This window comes from Erinaceus europaeus, chromosome 8, assembly GCF_950295315.1.
Source record: "Erinaceus europaeus chromosome 8, mEriEur2.1, whole genome shotgun sequence".
Lineage (NCBI taxonomy): Eukaryota > Metazoa > Chordata > Mammalia > Eulipotyphla > Erinaceidae > Erinaceus > Erinaceus europaeus.
Window position 1 is genome coordinate 20,020,738 of NC_080169.1, and position 20,684 is coordinate 20,041,421.

Sequence of the window (20,684 nt, forward strand, 5' to 3'; positions counted from 1 at the left end):
CACACACACATACACACACACACACACACACACACACACCTTTTTAATAGAATGAAATTGAAAGAGAATGGAGAGACAGAGAGGGAGAGAGACACCTACAGCACTACTTTAACTTTCATAAAGCATCTCCCTAAAGGTGGAGACTGGGGCTTGAACTCATGCCCTTCACATTGTAATGTGTGTGTTCTACCAGGTGTACCAGGCCCCCATTTTTTAGAAACTTCTTCTTGTGTATTCCTCTTAGTGTAACTCCCTCCAGTTCCATTCATCTTTTGATAAAAGAGAAGACTACATATGTACCCTGCCTACAGTTGAGGAGTGTTACATCATGTAAAAATACCACATCATTTAAAAATTTTTAGTAGTGACTTAATACTGATTTGTAAAATTATGAGGTAACAGGAGTACACTTACACACTGTTCCCACCCCCAAAGGTCTACATCCCCCTTCCCTCCATTGGAAGCTACAGTAGTTCTCCCCAGGGTGCAGATATGGGTTGACTATCACTTTTATAACTATGTCTATATTTGTTTATGTTTGCCCAATTTTTTCCCTGTGGTCCTGCCTACTCTTCCTTTCTGTGTCACAACTACTCTATCTCTCCCTAGTAGGGTAGGGCTCTGGAGAGGTGAGGTTCCAGGACACATTGGTGATGTCATCTTCCGGGGGAAATCAGAATGGAATCATGATAGTATCTGTGACCTGGTGGCTGAAAGGTGATAAGATATAAGACAGGGCAAAATGATTAATGAACAGGAACCAGAAAGTAGGAATAGGGCAGATGAGAATAGGGTTGTTAGGGTGGAAAGAAGCTAGAAACTCTTATTTTAAGTATGTTCCTAAGGCCCCATAGCTTTTGTAGTTTTTACTTGAATTTGATAACTAACATGGAGGTAGACAGAAATATTATATGGGAAAATCATGTCAGAGTTTAGAATAGGGATAAATTGGATTAGGTCAAAGAATAGCTCTTAATCTTGAAGAAAATTTGTGAATAAAATTAACGGTTTACCCCATCAAACTGACCCAGGGCACATATATATTCATATTTAATACCAGAGGCTATGTAACCTCTTGAGTCCCAGTGGGTATGAACTCACAGTTCATGGTCACAGCTGAGAACATTCTAGGGTGTACTCATTTCAGGACTATTTTTCCTCGAGTGGCAGAGTAGGATGATCTAGCATCCCTTCAGAGAGCAGGGCAGCCCCATCATTGCTACTGTATAGATAAGTTAAATTCCGGGAGTGGCCCACAAGAGAGCTTATGATGATATACCTGATTATACCACATTTTATCCATTCACCTATCTTTGAGCATTTAGGATGATTCTGTATCTTGTCTGTTGTAAATAATGCTGTACAGGGCCTGGGAGGTGGCCCACACAAGGATCCTGGTTCCAGCCCCTGGCTCTCCACCTGCAGGGTTGGAGGCATTTCACAAGCCAAGAAGCAGGTCTTCAGGTTTCTATGTCTCTCTCTCCTCTATCTTCCCCTCCCCTCTCCATTTCTCTTGGTCCAATAAAATGGGGGGGAGGGCACTCCGGAAGCAGTGGATTGATTCAAAGTGCCAGCATTGAAGCCCCAGCGAAAACCCTGGAGGCAAAATAATAATAATAATAGTACTGTGACCAAAGGCATGTAATAATAGTACTGTGAACAAAGGCATGCATAAAGGATTAGTGTTTTGTGTTCTTCAGACAGATACCTAGGAGTAAAATTAGAGGATCCTGTGGTACAACTGTTTCTGATATGAAAAAAATCATAGTTTTCTATTCCACAAATTGTGGATAAGGTTCATTTTTCTTCATATCCTCTCTAGAAGTGTTCTTTCTATAGTAGCTGATGTGAGGTGGTATCTCATTGTTGTCTTAGCATTTCCCTGATAAGTAATAGTTAGGTATTTGCATTTCTCCTTTGGTGGAGTGTCTGTTCAGCTTTTTCCCATTTTATAGGGTTATATATATATATATTTTTTTTACTACTGTTGAAGTTTGTTTTTTTTTTAGCTTCTCCTGGTACTGTAGTGTTTCTGCATGGTGCTGGGTCTTAAATCTGGGGCCTCCCACATTGTAAAGTGTACAATCTATCAATACCAAGTGAACTGTCTCTCAGCACCAGTCCACTTTGACTTTTGTACATGGTATGAGATAGTGATCCAGTTTCACTCTTCAACTTTTTTTAAATTTTTGCAATACCATTTGCTGAAGTATGACTTTTTAAACCACTTACATAAGGGAAGTAAGATTTTTCAGGACAGTTAACACATCAGTACAATTTCTTATCTCCCTGTGATAGGTGTCTGCACACCACACCCTTCATGTGCGTGAGTCCTTCCGTTGTGCTCTGGATCTGCATTGCCCTCTCTGACCTCCAACCTCCCCTCCTTCAGAGTTCTTTGCTTTGCTGCAATAAATGACATCCAGATCAATTTCACCCTGTTTTTTCCTTTTTTTTTTCTTCTTAAATTTCACCTATAAGAGAGATAATCTTTCTCCTTCTGACTTATGTCACTTGACAGAACTCCATAAAGTTCTGTCTAAGATGAGGCAATGGAGACACTTTTGTCTTTTCTTATATCTGAGTAGTATTCCATTGTGTATATGCACCACAACTTTCAATGACTCATCTGTCATTGAGCATCTAGGTTGTTTCCAAGTTTAAGCTATTACAAATTGTGCTACTACGGATGTAGGTATGCATAGAACTTCTTCTGATGAGTGCTTTTGTGTTCTTTGGGTAAATCCTTAGGAGAGGAGTTATTGGGTCATAGGGTAGATCCATTTCTAGTGTTTTAAATCTTCCTTAAACTGTTATCCAAAGGGATTGAACCAATTTATATTCCCACCAGCAGCATACCAGTGTTCCTTTTCCCCCACACCCTCACCAGCACTTGATTCTGTCCCATCTTATGTATGAGATTCTACCAGGTGTGAAGTGTATCTCATTGTTATCATTATTTACATTTCTCTGATAATCAGTGACTTTGAGCACTTTTTTTCACATGTCTGTTGACCATTTAGATATCCTCTTTGGTGAAGCGTCTGTTTTCTCCCCATTTTTCAAGGGGATTGCTTGATTTTTGTAGTTGAGTTTTATAGAAACTCCCTTTCTCCATATGGTTGGTTATGCACTTGCTTCTTTTGTTGTAAATTAACTATGCATGTATATGAGGATTTATCTAGGCAATTTATTCTGTTCTATCAATCTGTCTTGAATTTTTTCCCCAGTTCCATGCTGTTTTGATTTCTGTAGCCTTGATTACTCCATTCTTGTTCTTTTGATTTAAGACTACTTTAGCAATTCTGGCAATTTTGTGATTCCCAACAATTTTTGTAGTGCTTGCTCCCTTTTCTTAAAAAAAAAGTAGTACTGGAATTTTAATGGGGATTACATGAATCACCAGCATACTCAAATCACCATACCCATCCATGCAATCCACATATGAGTGAAACCATCTTGTAATTGTCCTTCACCTCTTTATTTATTTTACTCAGCATAATCCCCTCCAGTTCCATCTGGTTTGCTCCAAATGATACATTCTTATCTTGTCTGACTAAAGAGTGATATTCCAAGGATACAAGCATTTAATGGACCTTGCCAAATTATCTCCCAAAATACTGGGTCGAAATGTGTGTTCCCCACATCTGAATGGAAATTGGAAGTGTCAGCTTATTTTTTTTAACTGCCAGAGTAGTAAATAAAAATATTACCGTACTGCCTTAATTTGAATTTCATTATACATCAGTGAAGTCGAATAATCTTTAGGTTTACTGCCTAGTTGTATTTCTTCTAGTTCTATGAACTCACTGCACTCTGAATCTGGAATTTCACTTTATGCATACTAATAAATTACCCTGTTAGTGTTTCATAGATGTTGACAGAAGACAGACTCTTATGTCAAAAACAAAGAAAATAATTGTTCATAGCAGGGTACAGAGCATGAGTGACATGTCTGCATTGTTTTACTTGCCCCTGAATCCTATGAAGGCACTGTAGAGGGCTCAATACAAAGGTTGCTATGAACACAGTAGGTGTGTAGCACAACTAAGGAAATGAGAAATTGCCTGGATCCCTTGAAACAGTTCTACTCTTTATCCTCAAGAGATACTAGTCATTTGTCAAGGTTGCTCTGAGCAAATACAACCAGATAATGGTCTCAGCAGCTTTTGAAACCATGCCTCCCTGTCACACCTAGTAAGAACACACAGCAACATTCAAGGCACATGGCAAATCGCCTCTTTCTTTGCTTACCTATCATTCTCTCTGCTACCATAATAGTCACCCCAGATCTGTTATTGAACATTGCCATTCTTACCCTATTTTGCTTCTTAAAAGTTCAATACTGGGGGTCGGGCAGTAGCGTAGCGGGTTATGCACACATGGCACAAAGAGCAAGGACCAGTATAAGGATCCCGGTTCGAAACCCCAGCTCCCCACTTGCAGGGGGGTTGCTTCACAGGTGGTGAAGCAGGTCTGCAGGTGTCTATCTTTCTCTCCCCCTCTCTGACTCCCTTCCTCTCTCGATTTCTCTCTGTCCTATTCAACAACAGCAATGACAACAATAATAATAATGACAACAACAAGGGTAACAACAAGGGCAACAAAATGGGGACAGTGGCCTCCAGGAGCTGTGGATTTATAGTGCAGGCACCGAGCCACAGCAGTAACTCTGGAGGCAAAAGAAATTCAATTTTATCAAATGTGGTCTTTTTCTCTTCTATTCCATGGCTTAGTTAAGAAAGGATCTCTTCTTGTGATGAAAATATTAGTGATGATTTTCATTTATGTGTTCAGCTGTTAGCCTTTAACATGTGATCATTTAGGAATCAGCTCTTCTGTAGGAATGATTTGAGAACCTGCTTTTGTTTTACAAAATATCTTACCAGTTATTGGCAACTTTACTTCCCATTTTTCTCCTACTTATTTGAAATGACACTTTTGTCATTTTTCATCTATCTTATGCCTTATATAATTTTTTATATTATTCTAACATGTTTGTATGTGATACTTTTCCAACTCTATATTTTAGCTGCTATAACTTTATAAAGCACTTACTTACCAAGTGGTAGGATTCTGCATTAGTTCTCTTAAATTAAAAGCTTTCTGGGATGTTTTTGCATATTCCTTTTTTCCCATTTTTGTTGAATAGGACAGAGAGAAATTGAGAGAGGAGGGGGATAGTGAGAGGAAGAGATACAGAGAGACACCTGCAGACCTGCTTCACCACTCATGAAGTGTTCCCCCCCCCTGCAGGTGGGAAATGGGGGCTTGAACCAGGGTCCTTAAACATGATAATATATGTACTTAGCTAGGTATGCCACCTCCCAGCCCCCTATTTTTCCTTCCCTACATTCTTCCTTCCTTCCTTCCTTCCTTCTTTCCTTCCTTCTTTCCTTCCTTCCTTCCTTCCTTCCTTCCTTCCTTCCTTCCTTCTTTGTCTTTTTTTTTTTTTAATGGCATGCAGGATGATGAACTGATGAACCTAGGACCTCATGTCTGTTGCTTTTACAATCTTTCAAAAACTCATTAATGTCGTAACTTTTATGAAGGTTTCATTTACGTTTTAAAACTTTTATGAAGGTTTCATTTACATTTCAACAAATACAGCAATATAACTTTCTATTGTAACCTCTCAATTTTTCTTCATTTTAAAACAGGTTCCTTGTAGTTTAGAGTACTGGGATGAACTCCAGAAGGTTTTTGTTGGATTTCAAGAATTTAGTCTCTCTGAGAGCAAAGTTTGTGAACTGCAATTGCCAGACATCCTTGTGAGTGACCAGAAGAAATTGGTATCCTCGGACCTTTGGAGAATTGTCTTGAACAACAATCAGAATGGAGCTGATGACCAAAGGTAATTCAGTGAAAAATGAAGCAGTAGCACTATACTCGCAAACCATCCTCTTATATAGGATCCTTCATTTGTCTGTATTTAGGCTGACTAGTACCTACATCGGTCAGAACTGGGAGGCAAGAGAAAAGCTGTTGTTTCAAAGCCTATGTACTGAAAATCATATTTTACTCACAGTCCTGTGAGCCCTCACTCAACACCTGTTCTTTAAATAGAAATTTTTAAAACTGCAATAACTAAAGTAACACAAGAAGGCAGATAAATGGAATTTTCTCTGCCTATAAAGGTAAATTTCAGAAATAGTGATGTATCTAACAATAATAGTATAACTGTGTCATAAATTTTGGTATCCCAATAAAATTTGTGAGGATCATTAAATAAAGAAAAGCATACTTAGAATATTACAATCTTTGAAGTATAATGCTCAGGTGCACTATCCTTAGAAATTAAGCATGCGGAGTCGGGCGGTAGCACAGCAGGTTCAGCGCATGTGGCACAAAGCACAGGACCGGCATAAGGATCCCGATTCAAGCCCCCGGCTCCCCACCTGCAGGGGAATCGCTTCACAAATGGTGAAACAGGTCTGCAGGGGTCTATCTTTCTCTCTCTCTCTCTGTCTTCCCCTCCTCTCTCCATGTCTCTCTGTTCTATCCAACAATGACGACAAGAATAATTACAGTAAAAACAACAAGGGCAACAAAAGGGAATAAATAAATAAAATTAAGCATGCATATAAAATGCTTCTTGTAGCTACATTCATATAGTAGCAATAGGGACAATTTTTTGTCCATTTGCTTTTTTTTTAGTGATTTAATATTAGTTTACAAAATTATAAGATAACGGGTACAATTAACACACATTCTCACCACCAGAACTGTGTCCCTATTCCCTTCATTGGAAACTGCAGTGGTTCTCACACGATCACAGATATGGCCTATTATCTATCTATCATCTATCTATCTCTATGTTTATCCTCCTATTTACTTATCCACCTACCTATACATTTTTTTAAATTTCTGTATTGGGGGATTAATGGTTAACAGTCAATAGTAATATACAATAGTTTGTACATGCATAACATTCACTTTTCTCAGTTTTCCACATAACAGTTCAACACCCCTCTAGGTCCTCCTCTGCCTTCATGTTCCAGGACCTGAACCCCTCCCCCCTTACCCCGGAGTCCTTTACTTTGATGAAATACACCAGACCCAGTCCAAGTTCTGCTTTGTGTATATTGTTCAGCTTTTTTTTTTTTTTTGTAATTGGATTTGTTTCACTGAAGGTGCCTTTAAAATTTAGATAAAAAAGAGTTCTGCCAGTATTTTCCTGTTAAGTATTTGATAATTTCCGGTCTAATATCCAAGGGGTGTTGAAGTCTTCTATGACTGTGTTGCTGTTGATATATTGCTGTAGCTCTTTCAGTAGATGTTTGATGTATTTAGATGCCCTCTCATTGGGTGCACAGATTTTGCTAATTGTCAGGACCTCTTGATTGACTGATCCTCTGAGCATTAAGTAATGTCCATTCCTATCTTTTTAAATTTTATTTATTTTAAGGTCTATTGTGTCATATTGAGAATAGCTGTTCCTGCCCTTTTTTGTGGGCCATTGGCTTGTAAGGTAGTTTTCCATCCTTTCACTTTGAGTCTGTGTTTGTCTTGTTGAGTTAGGTGGGATTCCTGCAGACAACATATGGTTGAGTTGTTTTTTCTGATCCATTTTCCTCCTCTGTGCCTTTTAGTAGGCCTTAGAATTCAGGCTATTGACATTTAATGATAGTATAAAATGAAGATATTTTAATGTCATTATTCTAAACTTTTAGAGTGTTCTGATTTATGGCTTGTTTATGATGATATGATTGTTTTTTTTAATTCTTTTTAAAAATATTTATTTATTTATTCCCTTTTTGTTGCCCTTGTTGTTTTATTGTTGTAGTTATTGTTGTTGTCATCGTTGGATAGGACAGAGAGAAATAGAGAGAGGAGGGGAAGACAGAGAGGAGAAGAGAAAGATACCTGCAGACCTGCTTCACCACCTGTGAGGCGACTCCCCTGCAGGTGGGGAGCCGGGGTTCGAACCGGGATCCTTATGCCGGTCCTTGTGCTTTGCGCCACCTGCGCTTAACCTGCTGCGCTACAGCCCGACTCCCGATATGATTGTTTATAGGAGATCTTTCAGAATTTCTTTCGGGGTAGGCTTGGTGATAGTTGATTCTTTCAACTTTTGCTTCTCTGAGAAGGTTTTTATGCCTCCATCTAGTTTGAGTGACAGTCTAGCAGGATACAGTAGTCTTGGTTGAAAGCCTTTCTCATTGAGCACTCTATAAATATCTTGCCATTCCCTTCTGGCCTGTAGTGTTTGTGTAGAGAAATCTGCTGCTAATCTTATGGATTTTCCACTGTAAGTGATTCTTTGTTTTTTCTCTTGCAGCCTTCAGGATCCTTTCTTTATCCTTATTCCTTTCCATTCTAAATATGATGTGTCTTGGTGTCTTTAAGTATAGGTTAATTCTGTTTGGGACTCTCTGATCTTATTGAACCTTCATGTCTTTTATGTTGTCTAGACTAGGAAAGTTCTCGTCTGTTATGCCCTGTAGAATGTTTTCTTCCCCTCCCTCTCTTTCTTCCTCTGGCAAGCTGATAATGTGTATATTACTTCTTCTGAAGTCATCCCATATTTCTCTGTTGTTATTCTCAGTATCTCTTAATCTCTTTTTGAGATCTCTTACTTCTTTCTTAGTTTTCTCTAACTCATCCTCAATCTTGCTAATTCTGTTTTCTGCTTCCCTTATTGTATTTTCTCTGCCCTCTGCTGTTTTCTGTAGCTCAGCTATTTTTTTTTATTATTTATTATTTTTTATTTATTTGTTATTGGATATAGACAGAGAGAAATGGAGAGAGAAGGGGGAGATAGAGAGGAAGAGAGACAGAGAGATGCCTGCAGACCTGCTTCACCGCCTGTGGAGGGACTCCCCTGCAGGTGGGGAACTGGGGACTTGAACCCGGATCCTAACCGGACCTTGCGCTTTGTGCCACATGCACTTAACCTGCTGTGCTACCTACCGCCTGATTCCCTAGCTCAGCTATTTTGATACCTTATTCCAATACTATATTACCTTATTCAGCTAGTTGTGCTCTTAGCTCAGCTATTTCAGCTTTTAGGTCTCTAAATTACTTCAAGATAGTGTTTTCTTTCAGAATCTCATTTTCTGTTTCCCCATTTCTGATGCTACTGGTTTCAAACTCTTTCCTCACTCCTGCGCCTAAAGCCTCAATTAGTGTTTGGATGTTGTCTTCATTCTTATGTGCTTCTACCTTGGAGGGGGGTTATCTGGGCTTTTGTCCTGGTTCATTTCTCCAATGTTTATTCTTGGTTTAACCATTGTATATGGTGTGTTATGAAGTCCCTCTCTCAGTACTATTCAATCCACTAATCACACTTGCCTGGATTAACTTGTGTCTAAGGAAGGTAATTAAAGAGTTCACAGTTGTGGAAATTAACAGTTTTCTCAATATTGTCTCAGTCCCTGAGGTGAAGCATGGTGACTCTTTTGTTCTTTTTCTTCCCTGTAGGCTATGGGAGCCTGTGGACTTTTTAACTTTAAGTAATTTTTTTTAACTTACTCCTAACCTAGAGATAACACCAGGTGGGGGAGAGATAGCACAGTGGTTATACAAGGAGATTCCCACATCCCAAGAGTCCAAAGCCCCAGAACCAATTCAGTTTCTCCAACAGCAGTCAGAGCCAAGCTGAGCAGTAGTCTTTGGCCCTGTGAGTTTCTAAACAAATCCTGTTTGTATTCCATGGGTTCTGAAGCAATTATTCAATGTGTCTCCAAATTCACTAAGAGAACAATGTGGAAAGGTTGCCACTATACAGTCCCACTTCCATACCACTGGGAGTGTATGTCTTCTCCTGAGCTCCCCAGATGTCAGTGCAGGACCTCCCTGCTGCTGCTCTAGTCACCAGGGACAGTAGCAATGGAGATTCACAATTGGATTTGGTGAGCCTTAGAGGATCCTCTCCTCCCGTCAGCAGTTTATTTGTTAATAAAACTCAGACCAGAGATGGTGCCTCAACTGGCAAACTGTAGGACTGTTACCAGTTGCTCCCGAGTAGGTGTAGGGGTGTTGAGCCACAGGAATCTCTCCTTAGGCCCATCTCTGTCCACAGGCCACACGTGTTTGCACTCACCCATGACTTAGTGGGTTCCCAAAGTATTTCGAGTCTTGTCTTGTGTTCTCGGGTGATTTTCTTTTCAAGCCTTCCTCTATTTCTAACAGAAAAACCATCCATCATTCCAGCAACTTGTAAATAAACTTTTTTATATTATCTTTATTTTTGTCCATTATTATAACAACCCACTATTATGTACAGTTAGTCACTGTATATTATAAATAGTTGTGAATGCTTTTTGTTTCAAAGTGTTTTTACAGGAACCATATGGTGGCATGCCCAGTTGAGCACACATGTTACAGTGTGCAAGGATTTGGGGTCCTGGGTTGAGTGCACAAGTTACCATGCACAAGGTCCAGGGTTCAATACCCCACTCCCCATCTGCAGGGGAGCTCCATGAGCAGTGAAGCAGGTCTGGAGGTGTCTTTCCCTGTCTACATCTCCCTTCCCCCAATTTCTCTATCCTACCACATAAAGGAAATAATGGCCACTGGAGTGGTAGATTCATAGTGCCAGCACCAAGCCTTAGCAATAACTGGTGTCAATAAAAATGTCACAAGTGTTTTTAATTAGTATATTTATTTAAGAACATTTGGCACTTGAGCTGTGGCACACCCAGTAGAATGCATACTTTACAATATGCAACGACCCAGGTTCATACCCTCCAGTCCCCACATATAGTGGGGGAAAGCTTTACAAGCCATAAAGCAGTGCTACAGGTATCTCTTTTTCTCTTTCCCTCTATCCTTTGCTACCCTTTCAGTTTCCTTCTCTCCCTGTCAAAAAAAAAAAAAAAAAAGGAAAAATTGTCCACCAGGAGTGGTGAATTCTTCATGCAGCCACTGAGCCCCCATGATCACCCTGGTGGCAAAAATGAATTAATTAATACATTAATACATTAATTAGCTAATTAATTAAATAAATTTAGGAATTAGGGGGCTAGCTGCTCACCCAAGAGAGTACATATGTTTCCATTCATGAAGAACCAGGCTTGAGGCCCTGGCTCCCTCCCATCTTCAGGTGATGAGCAGTGGAGCAGTGCTGCAAGTGTCTCTCTTTATCTCTGTTTGTCTCTCATCCTCTATCAAAAAGAAAATGGAAAAGTATAGCTAGATTGTTTTTGGATATCACTGTTTAAAAATATTTTGACTTTTATACACCATTTAGAACAGGGATGGAGAACTTTGGCCCTGCCAAGGCAACCACAGCTTTCTTCATAGCAACATTAAGTGCTAATTTTTTAACTTGATAGTTTTGCATGACTGGCAAATGATGTTACAAATAACCAAATGATCCTTTGCAGGAAAAATATTCCATATCCCTGGTTTAAACATAATTTTTAACCCTTAGAACTGCTCTGTCACCCATGTTTCTAGTTGTAAAGTGATATAATACAGGACTTACCCAGAAAATTCTTTCCTAGGTATTTTTTTCCTTCTCTCCCTCAAGCTGAAAGAATGCTTTTTAACCCACCCTAGTTTTTTTTTTTTTCTCTTTGAGGCTACATACTATTTTCTTTTAGTTGGAAATTTAATCCCATGTAACAGCCCTTCAATGAGTTGGATTTTTACCAGGTAGGACTCCTCACACACATTCCCTGAAATGTTGTGGTTCTTGAGTTTCACCCAAACTTTTAGGTTGATAGTATTGAAACAGTCTCTTGTCATATATGTAGTTTCTGATCTCTGTGAGAGATCTCTCTCTCAAATATAAAGAATTCTTCGCCTGACAGTCACTTTAAGGCTTTTTTTTTCTTTTTGTTTTAAAAATATTTCTTTATTTGTGTTAGTGATTTAATAATGATTGACAAGATTGTGGAATAAGAGGGGTACAATTCCACACAATTCTCAAGGCCTTTTTAACCAGAGATTGCAGCCCATTATTGAGCATGTATATGGTGTAACATACATGGTTTTTATAACTATTCTTTTTCACTCTTCAGAAAAAGTCAAGAATTATTCAGCTTACTGAAAATAAAGACTTTAAAAACCATGACTGAGCGGCAAAGGGGGATAGTATAGTGGTTATGCAAAAAGAATTTTATGCCTGATCCTCTAAAAGCCAGGTTCATTTCCTAGAACCACCATAAGCCAGAGTTGAGCTCTGTCTAAAAAAAAAAAAAAATGACATTTTTTCAATATACTATAGTATCTTCTGCCCTTGAAGATAGAAAAAAATAAATCTTAGAAATTCTTTAAGAATGTCAAAAATTGCATTTGACAAGAAAAATACTTTACATAAGCACTTTAAATTATGTAGTCACTTTTAAAACTGATCTTGTATAACTTTGACCTAACTTTAAATATTTTGACTAGCTTTGTACTCTTACTTCTTTCTTTTTTTTAAATTTTTTAAATTTTTTTTACATTTATTTATTTATTTATTTATTTTCCCTTTTGTTGCCCTTGTTGCTTATCGTTGTTGTTGTTATTGCTGTCATCATTGTTGGATAGGACAGAGAGAAATGGAGAGAGGAGGGGAAGACAGAGAAGGGGAGAGAAAGATAGACACCTGCGGACCTGCTTCACCACCTGTGAAGCGACTCCCCTGAAGGTGGGGAGCCGGGGGCTCGAACCGGGATCCTTATGCCGGTCCTTGTGCATTGCGCCACCTGCACTTAACCCGCTGAGCTACGCCCGACTCCCTGTACTCTTATTTCTAACAGCTTTTTTTATGTATGTGCTCTACTAAGTGTATTGCCAACCAGCCCCACAAATAAATATTTTTGAAAATACTTATTAATGAGACAAATACAAAGAGTGTGACAGGGCCAGAGCATCACTCTAACACAAGTATTGCAAGCCTGGTATTCTACTCACTATGCCATTTCCTGAGCCACTCCTCACATTTTTCAGTGCTTATGCCATTCCACTAGCCCTGGCAGGCGTTTTCCTTTTCAGAAACATTTAAGATAGAAATTGAGATCCAGCAGCCAAAAATTTAAAGGAAATAATCCATATGTGTAAAAGACATTAAAGCATATTTTCCTCTGAATGAATGAACACTTGTTCTCATTTTACCTTGCCAATAATACCTCATATATAACTCTACACATAAAATCCTAGAAAGCAATTTGAATTAGTGTGGCCATTTATGGAAGTTTTAAGAATGCATTTGCTGCATTTTTGTACATAGCATTTAGTCAGTACCATAGAGTGCCAGAGCTCATGTTTGTTTGTTTGTTTTGGTATACAATGGAGATTGGAACACCACATGGGAACACCATTGACAACACTATGAGAACACCATAGATTGTAGGAAAGTGCAGTGGTATATCTCCTCCCCTCAGCCATGTGTCTCCTTTCCTCCTCTAAGGGGTGGGGTAGGGTAGGGTAGGGTAGGGTAGGGTAGGGTAGGGTAGGGTAGGGTAGGGTAGGGTAGGACAGGACAGAGGAGGGCAAGGCAGGGCAGGGCAGGACAGGATAGAACAGTTACTCAGCAGTATGGTCTGTATATGAGGCCCCCAGTTTATCCCATATCATCACATACTACAATAATAGGAAAATAAATTGTGAGAAATGTGGATCTGGAGGCAGATCAACATGGTCTGAGGTTTGAATTTTTCTGCCATTAATCCATACAGAATAATCAACATGAACTTAATGTTTTATATATATATGTGTGTGTGTGTGTGTGTGTGTGTGTGTGTGTGTGTGTGTGTGTGTGTGTGTGTGTGTGTGTTATTCTAGATAAGTAAACAAAAAACCTGATGGTAATATATTGACTATAGGAATAGAGTTGTAGTTCTTATAAAAGACATCTCACCTGCATGATCTTGAGAAACTTCAGTCATTGAATCTTAAAAATATTTATTAGTGATTTAATAATGATTAGTAAGACTGTAAGCTAACGAGTACAATTCCACACGGTTCCCAATTTGATCATCTTTTATTACTTACATCCTATAGCTCTGCAAGTGAATCTGGCTCTCAAAGCACTTGTGACCAACTGGTAACTCCAACAGCCCTGGCTGCCTGTACCAGAGTGGACTCCTGTTTTACACCATGGTTTGTTCCTTCTCTTTGCATTTCCTTCCAGTTTGCTTACCTGGAATTTCATCTCTGCCATCACTTTGATCAACTAGGCACAGGTATGCTGCTTTACCAAACTAAACATCAGAGTAACCTCCCCTTCACACTATTAAGTATTCTTGAGATTCAAGCCATATTTTTACCCACTTAATTTCTTTTCAGGAAGTAAAAAGACGGAGAAGAGGCCTCCATTCTGAACATTGTAGTACTAATGATACCTCATAGTGCTGTGATTGTTAATTACTTCCCCACCCATAGTTCCATCCCTACTGACCACTACCCACATCATTGTGAAAGAACTTGGAAGCATCATCATTTCCCCTGGCAGCACCAGAAAAGTTATCCTGAAAGCTGTTCATATAGCACATGTACCCCTTACTTTTGAACTGACTTATGGGGCTAATATGTAGATTGTCAATTATTTCAAGCCGTTTTTACATGCTTCCTATTGAGAATTTTCAAACACATTTCAAAAATTGTAGTATTGTTATTCCAACTGTGTTACCCAATTGTTAATCCATCCATGATATTTTTTAAAAGAAATAATTTGTTTCTGCTGTAGTCCTGAACCATTACATCAGTGGAAAATATGTTTCAAAGTATTTGATACTATCTGATATTAAAAGGTGAACACTCTCTAGAAAAGATGGAGAAATTCTCAAATAACTTGAAAGACTTGCAGCTTTTTAAGTTTGCAAGAAAAAAATTAAACTTCCCCACATAAATAAGTAGTCTTTTAAATTTAGCTAATGTCATAAATAATAATTCCTAAAGATTCCTAAACTCTTTCTTTTTGAATATATTTTGATTCAGGCATTAGGCTTTCAACTTACATGTTGAAATGGCTAAACAAGGAAAAACAGATTAAAACTAAACACAACTACTTTTATCATGCGTTTTTCAGGAGGGAAAAAGAGTTTTTAACTTGCTTTTTCTATTTTTGAGTCATGTTTTTGATTTTGAAAATTAGAAAATAGATACAAAATACTTCTATAAAACTCTTACTATGTATTTATCTTCTCTTCGTCATATTGGGTTGGTGGAAAAATAGTGTCTTTTTTTTTTTTTCTTTACCAGAGCACTGCTCAGCTCTGGCTTATAGTGGTGTGGGTGACTGAATCTTGGACTTTGAATCCTCAGGCATGAAAGTATCTTTGTTATAACCATTATGCTATCTACCCCTCCCAAAATAATGACATGTTTTTTTCTATGTTGTTATGAAAAAAAATATGTCATGACTTTTATAACAACCAAATATTTTTCTCTTCAGTATAATATTTTCATCTATGAAAGTAAATTGCCCTTAAATTATATATTATATAATATTTAAGGAATCTGCTGACTGAACATTTTCTTTGCAAATATAAAATGATACCTCAAATATAGTATTATGAAGAGAATATTTGAATTTATTAAGTTGACTTCAGTAGACAAAAATATTCTCTTTTCATTGCTATGGAATTGACTCACCTCAGTTACTGTTTTTCTTACTTTTTTGACAGCTCCACTACAATACCTACAGCCATTTATTTCTGATAAAAATGTACCAACTGAACTGGAATACATGATTATTTCCTTCAGAGAACCACACATGTATCTTCAACAGTGGAATAATAGTTCCAACTCTCAGAAGATCCGGTATGCAGCTGAAGTTGAGTGTAAACTTCTTGAGTACAGAAATGTGACAATGCAAAGCATGGTAAAACCTTTCAGCATCTCTGGACAGATTGCAGTTTCCAGCGATATAATAGAAAAGCTGTTTGACTGCACCATCACAGTTGACTCTGTGTTTGTAAACTTTGGACAACATGCAGTTCACTCTCTAAACACTGCAGTACAAGCTTGGCAACAGGTATGCACATTCTACAACAGTTTACACTCTATCTGTGTGTGATCTTTTTACTAGGCATTCTATGTTATCACTTCTAATAATAACTTCAGCCCAAATGAAAAATGAGGGAATAAAGAGTTTGATGGGCACCATAATATTTGGGATCTCTTCTGTTTTGGCAAAGTGATTCATGTCATTTAAAAAAAAAAAAAAAAAAAACTTTGAAGAATAAGGGTTCCCTACACATACATCAAAGACCATGCCCACATTTTTGTGACTAATGTACCACATCTGTGTGGAAAGTAACATATTCCCAGAAACTGTTTCCAAGTATGCCTTTAGTTTGCCAGCGCTTCAGCTATGTATCAAATTGTCTCTGCATCAACTGCATAGCTAAAGAACCTATGTGACCCTTTCTCATAAGAAGCACCCCATATTCTCAGTCAGAAAAATCAGTGAGAGGAAGTTTGTAAGCATAGGTTTTCTTTCCCCCTTGCCTGCGCTTTTGATTCACTAAAAAAATACTTGATAGTGAGTTATTTTTAGTCAGGGAAAAGCTCTTGATTATTAAAAACAACAACAACAACAACAAAAACCTCTTGATTATTAACCATTACTTATAAAGCATCTGTATTTGCAGTGTTAGGGATTGAACCCAGGACCTCACACATGTGCTCTCTCCATCATCCATTTTTTTTTTCCCCCCTCATTGTGTTACAGAAGAACATGGGCTAGAGAAAGGGCTGAATAGAGACCAAAGCTCTGTGGAGTTCCATTTGTTTCTGGTTTTGATCTCTTACATGGTGCCAGGGATTGAAACCTGGGCTTCATGAATGAAAGGCAAGCACTGTACCCACTGCCTACTTCCTGGCCCCTCTAGCTTTTTTACTTTACCTCTTTTATGTCATATATTTTATGCCAAAAACATTAAAAGTGATGAAGTTTTTGTCTATGCTAAATACGATATTTAACATGAAAGTAATTTCTCAGAATGTCTGGAGAACAATATCCATGGAAAATTAACAGTAAATCACCTCTCCTTCTACTACTGTATTTCAGTATAATGTTGCATTTCCTAAAATTCATGCTGCTACTTAATCTGTGATACTTCCCCACATTTTGTAACTGTTACATGGTTTTGTGTTTGTTTGGTTTTTTTGTTGTTTGTCTGTTTGTTTTTGCATACAGGGTTATTGCTGGGGCTCGGTGCTCCACTGCTTCTGGAAGCCATTTTCCCCCCCTTTTGTTGCCCTTGTTGTTGTAACCTTGTTGTGGTTATTATTATTGTTGTTGATGTCGTTTGTTGTTGGATAGGACAGAGAGAAATGGAGAGAGGAGGGGAAGACAGAGGGGGAGAGAAAGACACCTGCAGACCTGATTCACCGCCTGTGAAGCGACTCCCCTGCAGGTGGGGAGCCAGGTGCTCGAACCTGTATCTTTACACTGGTCCTTGTGCTTTGCACCATGTGCGCTTAACCCACTGCGCTACCGCCCGACCCCCTGTTATATGGTTTTATATGAATCTGGATCCCCAAGAGAAATGGTCCTTCATCCTATACTGACCTCATGTGGGGACAAGGCAAACGAAGCATGGAAAAGGCCTTTAATTCTCTACCTTAAGGATTTTTATGGGAATAAGCTCTTTTCTTTATATGCATGAAGACCTATGCAAGACTGAGGAATTAATTACCTAACATGGCACTACAATAGTAAGGAGAAAGAAGATAACACATCTGTTTCATATTTAAAAATTCTTTTTTAAGGGCATTCCATGGTTTTCTTGTTGCAAAGGACATGCGTAAAATAAGAGCTAGTGTGATCTAAATCTTTGCAGCTGGTTCGAATAGTGATGTGAAAAAAACCTTCATGGCTCCAATTTCTGTTTTTTGTCATATTTTGAACAATGCATTTAATAAAAAACAAATCTAGAAAATAGAAAAGAGTCATTGATAGAGCGTTTAGACCCAAGATAGTTTTTTTTCCTGGTATCAAGGCCATTATAAGAGGACTCATGTGTAGTTACTACTGCAAAATGGCCTTTCCTCTAAGGGTAAAAATATTCTTTAGACACAGCTATACATATAAATAAAATACGTTGCATAAATATTTAAATGTTTCAAACCACATCAGAGTGTGAATGACTGACTGCCTAACACAGTGCCTTGAAGGGATATTCTGAGTTTTTTTTTTAAGTGGAATTGTATATTTGATTAAGTAGAGCCATATGTCACGTAGCATATTGCTGACAGGTACATTCTATGAATAGTTGGTTCTGATTTATTCAGGGATTTGGCAATGTTAACATGAGCCACAGGAGGATATACTTCCATAATTGTCGCTGTAATTTTCTTGTTTCCTCCCATGTCAAGAGTACTTGCCACCAAGTTTTAATGTGGAAGGCACTAACCCTGTACGTTCTAAAGTAAATACTTTGAAGTTAAAGGACATTTGACATTGAAGTGGGCTTATATAGGGTTATTTAGTTCATTTCTGTTTCTACAATGTTCTGAATTTGGTTTATCCCTTTTAGAGGAAACTTTTATTTCCTAAGCTTGGATTTTATTGTGTGTATAATTCTCACATATGGTTTAATTGTTGCCAATTAGAAATATGAATTTAACAAGCAGAATTGTTTATTTAAATTCTCTACATACTTTTTATCAGATTTGTATTTGAGATTAGTCACTTATATCCAGTGTGGATGGACCAGACAGTTAAATCATGAAGTAATTTAGCCTTTTACTTTTAGGTCATAAGTTCAAGAGTAGCAGAAGTCTTGATCAGTGTCTGATTACTCTGTATTTTTTTCCCTCACTTTTTCTCTTTTGCAAATCGTTAATGTTATGTGAAACCAGATTAAGGACCCAAGATATAATTTGAACTTCCTTTATGTTTTCTATCACATTCCCAGATTTGGACAAAATAGCACTTAAAGAGAATTTTTTATTTCAAAACCTAGGTTATGTTCATATGTCTTACCTTATACCAAAGTGACACTTTTATCTAACTATAAAGCCTGTATAACACTACAGTATGAATCTTAAATAGGACATTTTAAATCACAAATCTGATTGACCATTCTAAGGTTCAGCCTATGTGATATCATACAAAATATGTTCAGGCTTTTTGATATTATACCAGAATTTAAAACATTCCAGGAAATGCTTAAACTTATTACAGCTATAATGAACTCCACAGATGAGTAACAGTATAGAAACAATTCCTTGAGGACTTAGAGAATTTCATAGAAGAATGTAAACAACTCCCTTGTGTTCTTTTTTATTTACTTTTTTTCCCCTAAAACCCTCATCATTTATTAAAGGTTAGTTTTTAGAGATGAGCAATGTTAATGTCCTCTTTCTTTCTCTTTCTTTCTTTCTTTCTTCCTTTTTTTCTTTCCTTTCTTTCTTTCCTTTCTTAAGCCCCATCTGATAACATAGCCTCTATATAACCAGCAAAGTGATTCCAATTCATTATGAAAACTGAACTATACTTTTAGAGTGTCTATCTAAGTAGAAATTTAGAATCATATCCCTTTTGCTTGTATGAGTTTGTTTGTACTCTTGGACCTAAAGAAGAGAAAAGTGTTTACAAGGAGAACTGTTTATGTTGATTTATAACAATAAGTAGAAAAATCTCCTTAAATCTAATTATGTACTGTGATGCCAGTTTATTTTCTGGTAGAAGGGATGCATATGTGTATGTATGTGTGTGTATGTGTGTGTATTTGTGTATGTATATATATTTCCTCCAGGGCCTCTCTGGAGGCTTTGTGCCTGTGTCATTCCACGACTCCAGATAGACTTTTTTTTTTTCCCAAGTAGAGGGTAAAAGAGAGAGAGGGAATGATAATTAAAGAGAAGAGACACAACACTGCTCTACCACCTATAAATCTTCTTTGTGTCAGAGTCTTCATATGGTGGCTGGGGGCTCAAATATATGCCCTCATACTTGATCATGTTTATATCCTTCTGGGTGAACTATTCCCATGGCCCCATGATTCCAGTTTGAAGATTTCTAGATAAAAATAAGAGATAGAATTGGATAGCATAGATGAGAATAGGAATAAGCAGTATACCCAAATGAGAAAAAAAATTAATGTTCATAACAGTAACCTCTGAATATAAAATTAGAAGTTTAAGAATTAAAAAAAAGGGGGGAGTCGGGCAGTAGCGCAGCTCGTTAAGCGCATGTGACATAAAGTGCAAGGACCAGTGGAAGGATCCCAGTTCGAGCACCCAGCTCCCCAACTGCAGGGGAGTCACTTCACAAGCAGTGAAGCAGGTCTGTAGGTGTCAATCTTTCTCTTCCCCTCTGTCTTCCCCCTCCTCTCTCCATTTCTCTCTGTCCTATCCAACAACAATGATGTCAATAACAATAATTACAACAATAAAACAAGGGCAACAAAAGGGAATAAGTAAACTTAAAAAAAAGAATTAAAAAAACTTAAAAATTCATACAATCTGTTTTCTGACTACAGTGAATATATATTGGGTTGTTAGAAAAGTCATGACACATTTTTGCATTGAAAAAAGACGTTATGATTTTTCTGGAAATCCAATATTAAATACTTTAGTTATTTAGTCTGGACAGAGACAGAATTGAGAGAATGATCTGAGAGAGAGGGGAAGAGACAAAGATACCTGCAACACTGTTTCACAGCTCGGGAAGCTCCCTTTCTGCAGGTGGAGCTGGGGGTTTGAACCTAAGTGCTGGTGCACTGTAATGTGTACACTCTACCAGGTGTGCCACAACCCAACTTTTATTCATAGTTTTTTTAAAAAAAAATTATTAT

The 20,684-nt window shown here is 37.8% G+C and overlaps 1 protein-coding gene across 1 annotated transcript in view; it reads left to right on the plus strand.

The window, feature by feature from the left end:
• VPS13B (vacuolar protein sorting 13 homolog B) overlaps positions 1-20,684 on the plus strand; it is a 634,327-nt gene that overhangs the window by 512,623 nt on the left and 101,020 nt on the right. The window contains exons 39-41 of the mRNA XM_060195774.1: positions 5,661-5,854; positions 13,936-14,117; positions 15,561-15,910. Of these exons, the coding sequence (XP_060051757.1) occupies positions 5,661-5,854; positions 13,936-14,117; positions 15,561-15,910 (726 nt within the window). The remainder of the gene's footprint in view (positions 1-5,660; positions 5,855-13,935; positions 14,118-15,560; positions 15,911-20,684) is intronic.